Raw genomic sequence first — 17381 nt, forward strand, 5'->3', positions numbered from 1 at the left:
GTCTATAGATGGGGGCTGGGAAGCAGTTCGTAATGGGCGGTAAGGGGCAGCAAGCCCAAAGTTAGAATAGGTGAGTGGGCGGAGGAGGCAGATTAACAGTGAAACGGCAGGGTAAAGATGCCAAAAAACCTCAGGCGCAGACCTCCAGCGTCTCGTCCCCATGGCTCACCTCCGCCACGAGTGGCTCTCCATCTGCTCGGCGACCCACGATCGCTGCTCCAGTCCTGAGTGCCGCTCCGGCCGGCCTACGATCTTCCTGCTGGTCTTCCCTCGGCCTCCGGCACCTCGGGCCTCGCTCCACCCTCTCGCGGCCCTCGTACGGCCCTCGCTAGGCTTCCCACTGGTCTGAAGCTCATAGCTGCCGGAAACCTGAATGATATCTCCCAGACTGCACTGAACTGCACTGACCCTCAGTGCACTGACCCTCATCATACCCTCCCAAACTTGTGTGGCATCTCTTGCATACACCCCACACTCTCCCCAACCATCCTTGTACTGTTATGCATCCTCCTTGATCCAACTGCATCTCTCAGGCATTCTCACTTATATCCCCTCCCTATCTCCCTCACCTGGCAACATCCACTTGTCTACCTATGGGCCTGAGACTCACAACTTTGTACTATCTTTCCCACTGACTTTGCTTGTGGGAGGTGCGAGAAAGTTGCCTCAACTAATAGCTGTGGGATATACACTTTTAACAATGGCAATGGGGATTGCAGGGATCATATTCCTTAGTCATGGAGATTCTGGTCCCAGTTTTTGTTGTAAGTTGAGGATTGCTGACATGACTATACACATATCGATGTGTGCAATATTGAGCTCAATGAACTGTATTGATCATTCTGATCCACCATTTACAGCTAGTCCTCACTTAACAATGTAATTGGAGCTATAAAGCATGACATCACATGATTGTGTCACTCTGCAATGGAGATTCTAGAACTTCTGGTTATCATCATTAAGCAAATCCCATGTCATGGTTAAGGGAGAACATCACATGGTCACCATTTGTGACCTCCTGCTGCCTTCCCCATTGACTTTTTTTGTAGGAAGCTGGCAAAGAAGGTCACAAATTGTGATTCCACGATTAAGGGATGTTGCAATGTCATAATTGTGAGCCAGCATACAACTGCCCAGATCACATTCACATGACTACATTGAGACCAATGTAGATATGTGGACCAGTCATAAGTACCATTCTTTCCATGGTATCATGAGTTGAGTCATTGAATGAGTGGTTCTTGAGCAAACACTACTTTGTATATTACTCTGCCTTAGTATGTAACAATGGACAAGGTGAGGAATTTCATTTTACCTTTTGTTCTATATTGACACTTCTATGCTACTGCTTCTGGATTACAAAGGACTCAGTATAGTTGCTAAAATCTGGGGACTAATTGTCAGAAATAAAAACAGAGTTATTCCTCCAGTGATATTTTTTTATAATTGAGCAAGTGTAAATGATCTCTGTTTCAATCCTAAAGGTGAAGTTGTTATTGGTTGTTTAGAAGAATGGCTTCTCAGTATTGGCACTCTGCAGTTATAGAATACTTTTACCAGGGACATTAACCTACTACTTTTGTCACAGTCATTTTGACATTAATAATAATTCTTAATTAATTAAAGTTGTATGCAGCCCAACTTCCAGGGATCTGGGTAGCTCACAACAAATAAAGAAATTATAATAAAATAAGTAAAAGATGGCAAGCATATAGACGTTTTCACAGGCACTTGAAAATTATGGTTAAAGTTTAAATTTAATCCCTTTTACTGTTGCATTATTTGAATAATGTTGTGAAACTTGATGTTTGCTTGCTTGATATTTTAATACCTTTGAAATAAAGGGGTTTTGTGTGTGTCTATATATCTTACATAAGCAAATGAAAACAATGTTTAAAATAGAAAACATAAGTAAACATACTTTTTTTCTATATTGTTTAGGAGAAGAAAGTAATGGACCTTTGTTTGAAAGTACATCAAATACAGATTCAGAATTTCCTGGCAATTCTGAGGTAGGCCTTTATTGTGAATATGAATGGTTTTATAAAATGAGATTGGATATTGATGGAAGTTTCTTGATAATAACTATAAACATTGCCAAACCTTATCCATTCAAACCATATTTGTGTGTTTTTTAAATTAGTATTTATTTTAAAAATACAATTTGAACATATATTTATAATTATAAGATTGTGCATTCTTGTTGGTTGTAGCCCTGCAGAAGTTTGTTAACTTTCCAGCACAATATAATTAGCAGTTTGCAATCTACCAGTAGCCACACTGATAAGCAGCCATTCATACTATTCTGCTTTTCAAAAAAGATTTCAGTTCTTTCAATTCCAAGCCAATACATCTGGAGGAGACCTTATTGAGCAGAGCTGTTTTAAAATATATTTTATTATTATTATTATTACCTCCATGGTTTGTCAGAATGAAATCATACATGCATAACTGATTGAAAACAATATCAAGTTAATTGTCAGTAAGTGTCCATAAAGGATCTAAATTTTATCCCAGAATGAGTTCTGAAGTACTAAGTTGTATTTTTAAAAAAATCATTAATGAGAGTAGAGGACCTGTAACACCGTTCAGCTTTTTCATTGCTAACCATTTGCAATATTGTATTTATTTTCTACATTTGATTGCTAAGAAACAAAATTCAGTTTGGGAATGTGTGTATCTCATGTTAATTTTTCCATTCTTTCCATTAATTTGAGTTAACATTTTCCTTGCAGATTAAGTCATTCATATAAGTGTTCATTAAACAACATTTTAACTAGTTAAAATAATACTGTTACATCAATTCTCATGTGTTCCTGTTACTTTTAGGCCATCCTTAGATTAGTTCCCTGGGAATTTAAGAAACCTGGACCAAAGCTATGCCAGCTTTTGCTATCCTGAGTAGAAAATGACAGTGGGTGCATTTTAACTTCTCCCCATTATATATATTAAAAACAGATTGGTAACCTCATGTCCCATTAATAGGAAATATTTTTTTCTGCTCCAGGCTGATTTGGAATGGAACCACTTAGCCTGGATTGGGTCTCTTTTAAGAGAATGGAGAAACTAGTTCTTGTGTGTTCAATTCCTGTTCATACCTGTCTATGGAACCTTCCATTTCAGACAATTCCACTTGTAAGAGCTACTAAGATAATAAAAATAAAAATATAACAGTGATACCCATTGTCATCAGGGATTATTGGAACCACGTCCAATAATTTTATAAAACACATCAAGAATTTGCAGCTTCCTGCAATAACACCAGCGGAACTGCAAAAAACTACATTATTCAGAATATTGTACATCTTAAGAAGGTACTAGGATGCTGGCAGCAACCCATATCAACTATTAACACCAGTCAGTGGTATTTGTGATGCATATTTAAATGTTCAGTTGACTGAGTTTCATGTTTAATGAATAAAGTATAGTAGTAGTAGTAGTAGTAGTAGTAGTAATAATAATAATAATAATAATAATAATAATAATAATAATAATAATAATAATAATAATTCCTAGGTCCTTGGTTAGGACTCGAGCTGTTAGGCTACCAACCAGCCCCAAAGGCTGTGAATCTCACCAAAGGTTCACATAATAATAATAATAATAATAATAATAATAATAATAATAATAATAATAATAATAATAATAATAATAATAATAATAATAATAATAATATTTAAAACAATTAAAAATTGACAAAATCACCATCAGTCAAATGCAAAAAGCTGCACTGCTTGGATCTGCAAGTATATTACGAAAATACGTTACGACGTCCTAGGCCCCTGGGTGGGGCCCGACTAGTAATCAATGCCAAATCCGGCGAATCAACTGGCCGCTGTGATACAATCGTATAATAATAATAATAATAATAATAATAATAATAATAATAATAATAATAATAACAACAACAACAACAACAACAACAACAACAACAACAGCCTTCTACCCATGCAAATATCATTAGAAACAGCCTCAATTCTTCTTCCTCAACAAAAACCAACTTCTAGGTTATGTCAACTTTCACCAACTTTCAAAAATAAGATAGCTTTCAAATCAACCTAAATCTATTAAAATTTCTAATTATGGAAGTGGAACTAAGCATTTCCTAACTTGCTTTGGATACACTTTGAGAAGAAACTAGAATTGGTCTTGAAGGCAAAGAGAAAAACAGTATTAGCCAATATTGTCTTCTGCAAACAGCATGATTCTGTGGTGTGCCTTGATCTGATTCTTTTTACAAGTTTAATTCCATATGTAGATGCAGAATTTAAATATGGAAGGGAGTTAACTTTTGAAGAGGCCCGACTTTTTCTGACATTAATCACTATGTTAGCCAGAGAATCCCTTTCCCATGATATACACTCCTCAACATGCCCTGAGATTAACATTTACTGTTTCATTTTGGAACCACATAGAAATTTCTTTGATTTGTACACTTGCTTATGCACCCTCTTTTCATTCAGGACTGTGAGAAATGATATGAATAGAAGGGTTTATTGACTAGAATATATAATATAAATTAAATAATTCTAAAACAATTGAATATAAAACAAAATGTAAAAGAATGACATTTATATAATGTGGATAAAAAAGGGAAGGGGAGAAACTTTAAACAACTCAAATTCTACATGTATTTGTAATTAACATGAATTCTAGTTATATATCTAATTTGTTTCCTTAATTCAGAATTTTTCAGACTTAGAAGTCACAGATCGTTTTGGTAAAGTTTTGCACAATCAAGGATAAATACTTTTGTTAATATTTATAACTAATGAGTTTTAGAATATCTTACCAGACTTCAAACTACTGTCTTGAAATTTCCTAAGAGTACAGGCAAGGTTTGAATTAATTTTCAAATATTATATTCTAGATACCAAAAACAACACAAAAAAACCTTATCCTGAAGTTTCAGTCAGGGTAATTTACAGAAGTTAGCAAAGGGATGCAAATCAGTGCTCATAGTAAGATGTGGGGAAAAGGAGTGAAAGAAAAATAGAGATGGGAGGCAAGGGAAGGATCAAAGCAGAAAAAAGCAAGGAATCAAATCAGTGAAGATTGTGCTAGGTGGAGATTGGGCTGATGGATAGTAAGAGAAAATAGCAAAAAGTAGGGAGTGGGCTCGAAATGTTTTAATTTGGAATAGACAATGGAGGAGGTGTTGGAAGCAGATAAGGAATGGCTTTAGTTTAAGGTAGACAAATTAAGCATCAGGATAAGGCAGTGGGAACTGGACAGCAAGATTGGATAGTTTTTGGCTATAAAGTCTGGATACACATTTATAATAATGTTAAAAGATGAGAATGTCTAGCTCTTTAATTTAATGATGCTGCCCATCAAGTTTAATTTAACTTGATGGGCAGCAGTCTATATTGCCTACAAGATATTGCCTACAAGATAATTCAAAATATAAAAGAATGACATTTATATAAATATAAATTTATATAATATTTATATTATATAAATATTTACAGTATATTATGAAAATAATATAAATATATTATACTTACAGTATATTTATACAAAATATTTATATTCTGGAAATATCATTATAAGAATGCATTTTATTCATAATATTTAATGGTGTTGCTCAAATTAGTTCTGATAGATCACCAAATATGTATACCAAATATGTACACTTTGCTTTTTACAACAAATTCTGTATGTTTTTATTTTAAGGAAGTTTGTACAAAGATGATCATTTATTTAAGTTTTTCAAACTAATAACAAACTAATAACCTAAGACTAGTTTAATTTTTTACTAAAGAACACTAAAACAAAATGCATGTTTAATAAAATTTTAGACATTTCCCAATACATATTCATTACTATATCTAGGCTATTGTTTCATTTCCCCTATTTATATTTAAAACTAATACCTCAATCATTTGTTCCCTTTTTTAATGTGCCACCATTGCATATCAATGTAATTCACTTCATTATGTTTAGCTGCTATAGCAGCACAGGCATTAAATTATGTAAATAACGTTATTGTATTGAATTCAACATCTTCTTAAAACCGATTTCATTAGGTTTCCATTTTGTATGGTAGTATGGATTGTATTCCAAAGACTGCTAGCTTGAAAATTGAATATCAGAGTGAAACAAATTTGTGTAAGAATATTTAAAGCACTTAAAAATACCTTGTCAAAAATTTTTATCAATTCCAAAATATATTATTGAGCCATTCTTTTATGTAACAAACTTTATAATCCTAAATGTTTGACAAAGTAGAGAAAATCCATGTAAAGCATAAGTTATTACTAGACTAAACAAGTAAATTACTTGTCTAAACAAGTAAAAGATGACAAATGGCCTAAGTGATCCATTTTTGTTTTAAGAATTAAACTGGGAATCATTCATCAAAGCATCCAACAAACAACCACACTCCCCACCCACCCACCCCCACGCTCCTGGGTTCATCCACAAGCAATTCCATCAACTGACACATTGACCTACAAACCTATGAACCCCTCAGAATCCAAATTAACTGCACAGCCAACCAGCACCGATCCTCAACCAACCCACACAACTCTCCCCACCAACAGTTCACCTCCCAATGACCCTACCTCCTTATCACAAAATTCATCACCAAGACTCACTAATGACTCACACCTGAGCCACCACAAGACCCTCACTTGACACACCCAAACCGGAAGCACTTCTAAACAGAAGAACACTGACACTGAAATCCCCCAAACTCCACTGAAGATGTTAGCTAGCCTGGTAATGAAATGTTCAGAAACCATTCCACAAGCATGAAGAACAGACCTTTACCCTCATCCTATACCTGAGCTATAGATATTCACCAGTATTGCAAACAGCAAAAAAAAAAAAAAAAATGCCACAGAATGTTATGATTGCTGCATTTTTTAAGCATCCTGCTGCTTTTGCACCACACTAACAGCATTATATTTTTCCATGATGCCACTGGCAGGGCCTAAGTACCACTGAGACCACATTGCTCATCTCTGACCTTCAAGGGGTAAGCAGCTACAGGGGAAGTGGTTATATATTCCTGCATGGATGGTATTGTGTTGCACTGTTTGCCAAAATGCAGCAAAAGAAAAGAGAGACAGAGGGAGAAAAAGATTTTTCCAGTTTTCCCAAGATCTTTCAAAGAACCAAATTTAGGTTTCAAAAGCCAGCAGATTGTAAATAGCTGATTTCTTCAGTGTGGTTGAAAAAGATTTGAACTTCAATTACAAGAATTCCCAGTTATATGAGAAGGGACAGTTCAGACATGGATGAAAGATTAGAGGTTAAGTAAACCAGTTTTGTAGGCTTCTACATTTCTGAAATAATACCTTCATCAGGTGTGATTGCTTAAATGCTACTGATTGCCTTACCAAAACTATAATCCTCTAATATTTCCCACTGCAAGAGGTTTTTTTGGGGGGAAAAATCACTAAATGTATACTTGTATACAGAAAAATAAACATCTTTGAAAAGTGTACCTAATACTGAAAACTGGAAAGATTTTTCTTTTTCTTTTCTCTCTTTTTTTCTTTTTAGTGTTTGGTTTTGCTTTGGAATAAGTTTACATTAAGAGTCTGGGTCTTTTTTAACAGAATTTTGGCTTGTTTATTAACACGACATTCATTTCTACAGCAACAAAAAATTGCATGCATTCTCTAAGTCAGGGGTGTCCAAACTTGGGAACTTTAAGACTTGTGGACTTCAACTCCCAGAATTCCCCAGCATGCTGGCTGGGGAATTCTGGGAGTTGAATCCACAAGTCTTAAAGTTCCCAAGTTTGGACACCCCTGCTCTAAGTAAACTACGTACATCACTTCCCTGTAAGTTGCAGTAAAGGATTTAGTTTATATTTTGGGGCAGGGGGATTCTGAGTGGAATAGTTTTAAAGCTGAAGTCCAAGCAAGTAGCTTACTCTTATAAAGTAAACAATTTCTATTGAATAAAAATCAGGGTAAAACTCTTCATTACCTCGATTTATTCTGAAAATAGACCTAAAATGTACATTTATTGTACAAATAATTTAAATGTAATTAATACTGACATAGTAACTCTTCAGCTCCCTCCTCACATTGGGTAGTATCTTACTAATATATGTTTTCTATTACTAATATGCTTTTTTTGCCATGGGTCTTTTGGGGCATTTATATAACTCATAGTTTTGATGTGGGAGCAGAGTTTTTCTTATTACTATCTTTAAATACTGTATGGCGAAAAGTATAATAATATTGAAAGAAAATGAAAGTCAATTCTGAAAGCAACTTATTCCAGGTTTGTGTTCTCTTTATGAATCTATATTTGAAAGGCTGGTGAAAAACTTTTATTAAGGTTTGTATAACTTTTTATGTAACGAAATAAATAAACTATGCAGTTAAAAAAGAATAATGGGAACATTCATATTCTTCTGGTTTATGCTGTAATATCTTGAAAAACGTTGAGAACATAAAAAAAGGCTCCATTGTTTTGTATATGTAATATAAAAGGATATTAATGTGTGATGTGTGTTCACAGCTTTTCTTTAATATAAGATCTTAATCTGGGAAGGCATGTTTTGTTATGAGAGTGGGAAGTCTCTTGTGTTGCAGAAATAATATAATGACATTTTCTCCTATGGGACAGTACAATATAAAAAGTCCAGTTTCATTGAGTATTGTCCATGCAGATTTTGCTTAAGGATGATTTACTTAAAAGTGAATCTAAAATCTTCAAGACGCTCCATGTCATCTTCTGCAATTGTACCAAATGCTGGATTTTCATAATTCTGATTATAACTATATACTAATTTCATAGTATACAATATTTTGTTACATGGATTAATGCAATAATGTGCATGTTTGCTAAGAATATATATTTTTGGTAGTATAGTGGAATTTATTTTTAGATAATATATGAGACTGTAATTGAAAAAAAAAAACTGATGAACCTACCACCCTTCTAGCAATATATTGGCAACATGCACTTGGAGAAACAAGTAGCATTTGCTCTCTTTTCCTGCTCTTTTCCCCCCTTGCAAAACAAATAAATGAATCATATCTCCTCATAGCAGAGATTTGGCAGCATGTGGTTTCTTCAGTCTCTCCAGACTTCCACATTGAGACAGCCACATTTTTCAGAGTTTCATCATTCTAGGGAGAGAAAAAAAAACCACAGCTGTGGAAGTTTAATTGAGAGATAAATGGAGATTTATCCAAGATCAGATTCCCCCTTCTAAATCAAAATTCTTTCTCCTGCCTCAGAAGCTAAAGCCACTTTGTACTAAATATTGATACATGTAGCAAGAGACATGTTGCATCTTATTCTGGATTTATAGATAAAAAAAAGTTCATAGTATCACATTTTGATGAAAACTAAGGTCAGGAATAAAATAAGACTTACAGTATAGCTGTTCCTAACCTGCAAGACAAAGGGCAAGATACATCACTAATAATGCATTATAGCATAACTCTAAAAGCATGGAAACTGGCTCTGAAGAATATAAGTTCTCCATATTGGTCACATGAATATTATTGTATAGCTCTAAATCAGTGGTGTCAAACTCAAGGCCCGCGGGCCAGATGAGACCCATGGGGTGCTTAAATCTGGCCTGTAGGGCCGGCCTGGAAATAGCAAAAGAGTGACCAGCAGTGCCTCTGGCAGCCAAAATGGGGCTCGGAGAGGCTGTGTGTGGCCCCCTGCGCCCCATTTTCAGTATAGACGACCACCTGCAGTACTCCGTTGGCCAAAGTGCTGCAGGAAGCTGTCCAGGCCAAAAAAGGGGTGCCGGGCTGGGGCGCACGTATTCCCCTGTACCTTGTTTTGGCCGGCAAAGTGCTGCAGGAGGCCGTTTGTTCCGTGTCTCCCCTGGTCTGTGGTGGAGAACTATAATGCTGATCCGGCACTTGAAGAAATCCAGTTTGACACCCCTGTTCTAAATGAATATTGTTTTGTTATATAGATTAATTACCAAATATTTAATCCAGATAGGATAAGAAAATGGATCTTTTATATCTGTTAAGAATCCAACTTCTTATGTAACTTCTTCCTTTAACTTTATATAAAGGTAAAATAAATAATTCAGGAAGTCTATAAATGCAAATATGGATCCTCAAAAGACAATGTCAATTCTTGTGACAGAACACCACTCATTTTTGTTGTAATGCCACCAGTTGAATCCAAGCTGGTAACTTTCATCCATGAATAATAAATATGAAGGAGTTTTGGAAACATTGACTCTACATCTCCTAAGAAGGCTGTGGGCGGCTATTCCGAATATTACAACACCCTTCATCAATCTGGCTTCCTACAGATGTGTTGAAGCATTCCAAATAGCAGGTCTGCAGATTCTGGCAGTTTCATTTCTAGCACAGTCACCTTGAGTCGCCATGTGCGAATAGGCGGCAATATAAATTTCCTAAAATAAATAAATACCTGGAGGACAGCAGGTGGTGGAAGGTTTTTTCTTGAAGACCTACAGTACACAGGCACTTCTTGTCCATTTGTTTCCTTCAAATTGTGAACTTATCCAATAGTCTGGAAAAATTACTTCAATCCCTTGGTCATACAAAGTTGTAGTGTTAGGGATTTTTTTTAGAGAGAGTTTGCTCATATATTAACACCCTGTTGGTTATTCCAGAAGTCTGGAAGGAGATTCAATCTGTTCCTGAAACAACGTCTCAGGGTAAACCATTGACAAATTGTACCACTAACACCTGGATGGCTGCAGTGATAACAAGCTTCATTATGTGATGTCTCTCTTTAATAGGGAACAAGATGAAGTAATGAATTTTACTTAAACAAACAAATATAAATCATACACATTTTGAAAGATTTCTGACAAAGTATATGATCCTAAAGCTGCCTATATAGTGTCTGGTTTATTGAATGACATGAAACGGCCTTATTTTATAACTCCTTAATTGCTAAATATATTTTGACACAATTGAAAAAAATTCTTTAGAATGATTCTTGACATAAAATGCTATTTTGAAAAGTCTAGCATTTTAAAAATAGGTATAAACCATTTAGGTAGTAAATATGAGGTTGTAAACCCAAAATTCATCTATAGCTATACTCAGCCTCATAGTAGTTACCTTATGTGTAGGGTATTATATTTACTCAAACATGATCAAAGAATAGAAGGGCTTCAGGGACACTTAAACATTATTTTATCTTACCTCAAGCCTACTATGAGAAAGCACTAACATGATGGTTTTAGATAAACCATGCCATTGATATCCATACAGATGCCTTAAGTGTGAAATCAGCATACTGTTTTTATCAACATCCAAAGAAGTAATATAGAGTTGGGGAGATACCACAGCCATAATCACACACAAATACATACAGCGTTAAATAAGGAGGCAGCATTTTATTACCGTGTTTCCCCAAAAATACGACCTGTCCTGAAACTAAAGCCTTGCCACATTTTTCGTGTAGGCAAAAATATAAGCCTACCCCCCCCCAAAAAACCTGGACAACCCACCCCCCTCTGGCCAGGCAGAGCACCGCTCACCGACATAGCGGTATCCTGAAGGCGCCAAACTGCAGGAGCCAGGGGAGAGAAAGGCACTCACATTGCTTGGTGCCTTCAGGATACCGCTAGGTTGGGGAGTGGCATTCTGCCTGGCTGGAGGGGGGAGTTGCCGGGCGGTTGCTCCCATGCAAACTGGCTCCCAAAAAGCTGGGCACAGCCTCAGGGGTGAAGCAGCCATGAGGTGACCATTGTCATGAGCAACCACCTGGCAAACCCCCTCTCCAGCTGGGCAGAGCACCATTCACTGACCTAGGGGGTATCCCTAAGGTGCCAAGCCAGATGGCGCTCTGCCTGTTCCCCAGCTCCTGCGACTTGGCACATTAGGGATACCCCCTAGGTCAGTGCATGGAGAAAGGGGACATGCCTCCTAGCCTCAACATGTCCAGGCCCAGTTCTCCCTGCAACAGCCACCACCGCCACACTCCGAGCATAACATCTTCTCCGGTTCCAAACTCCAAAACTTGGCTTCCGAGTCTTCCAGCAGTGGCCGCCCTAGGAGTGCACTCTATGGCTGTGGGCTGACTGCTGGAACTCTCTGTAAGAGAGTCTTCCAGACAGAGAGTGCCCAGCTCTTTGGGGGCCAGTTTGCAAGGGAGCAGCCGCCCGGCAACCCCAAAACAATAAGCCCTTCCCTATAATAAGCCCAAGGCCATATTTTGTAAGTAAAAAGAAAATAAGATCCTGCCGTATTTTCGGGGAAGTACGGTACAATATATTTGTCAGGCCTAAGCCTAAGGATAACCCAGTAAGTTTTTTATTTGCTTACACCTGATAGAATCTTTTCAGATGAAATATATAACCTTCAAACCTAATAGATATGTTCTGGGAGATTCTAGGGAAGGGTATCCTGCATCTCTTTTCCCCTCCTCCATCCAGTGCGAAACTGTGCAGTGTCACTATGGTGCTGTCCCAGTGGTGGGTTGCAGGTGGTACGCAGATACCATTCCGGTATGGTGCTCCGGAGGCCCATCCACCCGCCCAGGTTCCTTACCGGTCTTTTAAGTCTTCAGCACTTCTGCACATGTGCATGGCATGTACAGCACCTGTGTAACGCTCCCCTGAGCATCTGGAGCGTCATGGAGGTTTGCGGAGGCGCTAATATGCACCAGTTGGAACAGGATCCGGAACCTACCACTGTGCTGTCCCCTCCAACTGCATATTCCATCAGAACATTCAACCCTTTGGAATAAATGGATCATTACTGTCTGGACCAGTTGGATTCTGCAGATTTAATTCTCAAAGAATTCAAAATGGCAGCCTCCAAAGTTTGCTACCTTTATTGCGCCGCTGGACTGAGAGAGAGTGACTAACCCAGCTAATTTCATGCCTAAAGTAGGACTAAAACTCCCAATCTGCTGGTTTCTAGCCAGTACCTTGAGACCACTACATTAAATAGAACCTCAACAACAAGTCTTGACCCAATCATTCCTCTTCCCTATTTATTCTTCCAATCAAATTTAGAAACCTGCCTAGGTTCCTCAATGTAGGTGATGCACTTGCTCCCAGAAAGCCTGATGACACTCAAGCCTTTTCCCTCCCCTCTCCTTTTCCTTTTTCTAAACACCATCCCCAGAAACAGTATCTGAAGGAAGTGCCATCTGAGAATATTGAAGTATAGATTGGTAGGAAAGACTGACAAGGAACTGTTCTGGACTTTCCCCCCTAAAGTTTCCATCTTTTTTTATTTTATTTTTATTTATTTATTTATTTTTAGGTAGATGCTATATATAAATTATAAAATTTATGACAGAGTGATGATTACTAATCTCCTTTTGAAAGTAAGATATTTAAAAACAAACATTTAAATAATAATATTCCCAAAACCTGTGCAATTGTAAATACTTTTCATTCCCATAAAATCTGCAGTCAAGTAGATTTCATTTCTGCACATCTTGTTTTCCTAAATTATAATATTACAGCACTTACTCTTTATTTTCAGAGCTGCTTCTGTGCTTTCTGCTTTTATTTGTTATCACTTTATACAGTGAAACGTACAAAATCGCACTGGGACTAAAATACTTCTGCAACATAAAAGGGCATTTCAAAGTAGAAACCCTGCGTCCTCGCTCAAATGTATGTTGGCTAGCTTCTTTATTCTATGGCGAAGGTGTGAATCATAGTGTAGGCTTCAGATGTTACTGTTTAATAAATATTTTTATAACAGGGTAACTTCATTGTGGCAAATGTCTCTGCATTTGTGCTTGCTTATTTATGAAGAAAGTCAGTCATGTCCATGTTTGGCTGTGCAAATATAAGAAAAATATATTTCGTAACTGTGTTGCAAATATCTGTCTGAAAATAAATCTTGTTTAAATCTTATTTGACCTTAGTCTTTTCCTATAACTGAATGCTTGAAAAAAAACTGAAATACATGTGGACATTTAATACATGTACAAGGGATGCTGACATAGTGATGCTTTCTGTTCTCTCTAGATTGATAAGAGGCACCAAAGCAAAGATTCTGTTTTCTTCAGAGATGGTATACGGAGAGTAGACTTTGTACTTACTTACGTGGATGACCCAAAAGTGGATGGAGAAAAAAAAGTGGTAAGCATCTTTTATGACTTCTGAATTTAAGGCATAATTTTACTTTTTGTATAGCAACAGCCTGGTTATAAAGTCTATGCAGTTTTGCTTGTATTTTGCTATTGAGTTCTGTTGCTTCCATGTCATGACACCATTCTAATGGGTGCTTTTCACAATGAAATTCATTCTCTTTCATCTCTACAAACCAGAATCAGTTTTTTTCTAAAGTAATTGTTGATGTAATGTTAAAATAAATTATGTTTAATAATGCCAGTTGTGCTGCATGCAAAAAAAGATAGATTCTTTTTTTCCTGCCAAAGTTTGTGTCACTGCTTGCAGACTTGATCAATCTCTTATATATCTATTCAAGGCAAAGTCCTTCATCTAGATCACAGGTGTCAAATTTGCTTGCATCATGTATCTTGACATTTTTTGCCTTTGTTGAGCTGGGGTGGGTGGGTAGCCTGCCTGTATGCATCCGGCCCGCAGCCACCAGTTTCACAGGCCTGATCTAGATAAGGTGCTTCGTGTTACAATACTTCATCCTGATGTACTGTATTTTGTGACAATTTAAGATTTCCTGTGGCTGGAACATGCTTTTGTAGACATATACAAATTTATGGTGGTGCCTTGAAGATTTCCTGTGGCTAAAAGAGCTTCTGCAGTTTCTGATAGCTTTCTCTTCCTTGGTATCCTCCAAATATGTTGGCCTTCAAAGTCCATAGTTTCCCTGGCTAAGGAGTATTGAAGTCCAGAACACTGGGCAACATCAGGATAGGAAAGAAAAGTGACCACCAGTCATACAGGGGGAAAAACATTCCCTGGATGTGTATGAATACCATTTGTATGATTGAAAAAAATCATTCAAATACCAAACACATAAGTCATAATTACTTAATGTTTTCACAAGCTTTTCAGATTTCTGGCCAAGTGCTTCTCAAAGGCACCTGAGTGTGCTCCTAATATAGAAAGTCAAACAGATCTATTTGATTTCAGTTTGATCTAACAGGACTATTTTTTTTATTTTAAGAAAAGGTTTTTTTTTTTAAATCCTTACTATTCCTCCTCCCCCCATAATTTTTCTTTTTCTTTTATTTCCTGTGGGGATAGTGACATTTTGTATATTACGTAGTATAGAGTAGTACATTTAATTATATTAAGTTTCTTGTTATAGTTTATGCTGCTGTTTTAAGAAAAATAGCATCTTTTTTAGTTTCATAACTGATGTATCCTATAAACCTTCTACATTATGGAAGCATCTTGCACATTCAATCATGTGAAAGAGTAAATATACCCAATGTAAAGTTTTTTTCCCCCTGTGTATATTTATATTTTATCTTTATTCAAACCAGGATAAAGGATAGGATGATATAACTAAACAAAGAAAATTCCTTATACAACAATTTTTGGTCTTTGACTTAGTCAGGATTTCCCAAACTTGCGAATTTCTAGGAATCTGGACTTCAACTTCCAGAATTCCATAGCCAATTTGACTAATGATGAGAATTCTGAGTGTTTGTTGAGATCCATACTCCCAGAAATACCCAAGACTGAGAAATGCTGGCTTAATTGTTCATGAGGAAACTTGTTTTTTTAAAAAAAAATAAAGTTAAAAATAATTTCTCCTAAATCAAATATCCATAGTTTCTCAAAGCTGTTTCTTTTCAGTGCTCTATTTCTTTAATTGCTGGTTTTTCTACATTTTATGGTTAGATTGTGTGGGTGGCAGACATCAAATTAAAAAAACAAATGTATGCAATCAATATTAAAATATCATAAAAGCTAAAATTACAAATTCTGAGAGCGAGGGGATACACATTTGTGGAATCATCTAAGTACCTATCCAGTTCCACCATAGTAAAATCTTAAGGGCTTTTCAGAATCCCAAAAGAGAGAGGTTTTGGGATTCTGGAGAAGGAATGTTCCATAAGTTTTAGACTATTCTAAAAAATTACATAATTAGTGAGAAAATATTTATATAGTGTATTTCTTTTCCATAAAACCTATTTCAATATATTTTTGTTCTGTACTGTACTATATTTCTGTAGCACAGGAACTGGCAATGTTATGTTGATTAACAATAGACGAATTGTTGGGGAAATCTATGCTGGGGGCTTGTTTTAGAAGTTTATGTACTTTATTAAGAACGGAGATGGCACAGTCATTAAAGTGCAGTGTTGCAGGCTATTTCAGCAGACTGCTAGCTGCAGTTCAGCAGTTCAAATCTCACCAGCTCAAGATTGACTCAGCCTTCCATCCTTCTGAGGTGGGTAAAATAAGGATTCAGAGTGTTGGGGGCAATATGTTGACTCTATAAGCTGCTTACAGAGGGCTGTAAAAGTACTATGAAGCAGTATATAAGTCTAAGTGCTATTGCTATTTTACATTCATATTATGCTAATGGAACACTTAAATTCTCCTGAAAAGTTTCTGGAAAAATGCTTTGCTCCGAGTAACCAAATTTGAGGAAATTTTTGGTATTTCCCCAAAAGCTTTTCTGAGCTTTGTTGGATTAAGAACAAGATTATGTACTTTAATAATTTGATATCTTAAGAACTTGCTGACCATTTTTTACGTATCTGCTTGGATTTCTGTGCAAACTTTTTAAAAAGTTTTTTAAAACTGTGTGTATGCAATGTGACATGACCGTTCTTAACAAGGACCAGATTTCAAAACAACTGCTAGATTGTGCACCTTTTTACTTTAATATGCTGAATGAACCTTTTATTTTAATACGCTTAGTCATTTTTCTCTCCATGGGAGAAAAACATGGGATGGAAAAACTAGTTTTGAACACTAGAAATAAATTTTGCAACCTTTCAACAAATAGAACCCCTTCAGAGCTATAAAGTGCTATTTTCCATTGGCAATGTATTTAAATGGGGTCAATGGTATAATTTTTGTAGCACCTCTGAATCCACATATGTATTTAAGGTTCAACCTATAACTACAGCAGTAAGTGGCCACTAATTTTAGGAAATTATTCAGCTTGAAAGGGATTTGACTGCATCATTCCATCAAAAGAGGTCTAAAAACAGAATGGTACCTTTTCATTACTGATTTAGTGTAACTGTACTATTTCAATGTAGAAGTGTCTTAGTTCCACAGTGAAATTCTAGATATGGGTAGCATATGGATTGAGAACTGATCCCGTCTCAGTGCTTCATAAGGCAGATTGCTTTGTTTCAAGTGCAAAAGAAGATTCACCTTTGATAGATGCACCTAAAACACAGTGGGACCATTTTGCATATGTTTAATGGCTATACCAGGTCTTCCTGACTTTGCAATTTAACTTAACATCTGCCCTGGAAAGAAAAGAATCTATACCCAATGGTCTAAGGCTAATCTACATTTTATTAGAAATTGTCAT

At 36.3% G+C, this 17381-nt stretch overlaps 1 protein-coding gene across 9 annotated transcripts in view; it reads left to right on the forward strand.

Annotated features, from left to right (window-relative positions):
• The window catches only part of ANO5 (anoctamin 5), a 76368-nt gene that overhangs the window by 21938 nt on the left and 37049 nt on the right, over positions 1-17381 (forward strand). For 3 of the 9 annotated variants that reach the window (XM_081938550.1, XM_081938551.1, XM_081938552.1), the window contains exons 2-5: positions 1942-2012; positions 6935-6982; positions 10586-10630; positions 13919-14032. In XM_081938550.1, the coding sequence (XP_081794676.1) occupies positions 1942-2012; positions 6935-6982; positions 10586-10630; positions 13919-14032 (278 nt within the window). The remainder of the gene's footprint in view (positions 1-1941; positions 2013-6934; positions 6983-10585; positions 10631-13918; positions 14033-17381) is intronic. The other 6 variants (XM_081938553.1, XM_081938554.1, XM_081938556.1 and 3 more) reach the window with 3 other exon arrangements.

Source organism: Natrix helvetica (assembly GCF_964273705.1).
Source record: "Natrix helvetica genome assembly, chromosome: 1".
Taxonomy (NCBI): domain Eukaryota; kingdom Metazoa; phylum Chordata; class Lepidosauria; order Squamata; family Natricidae; genus Natrix; species Natrix helvetica.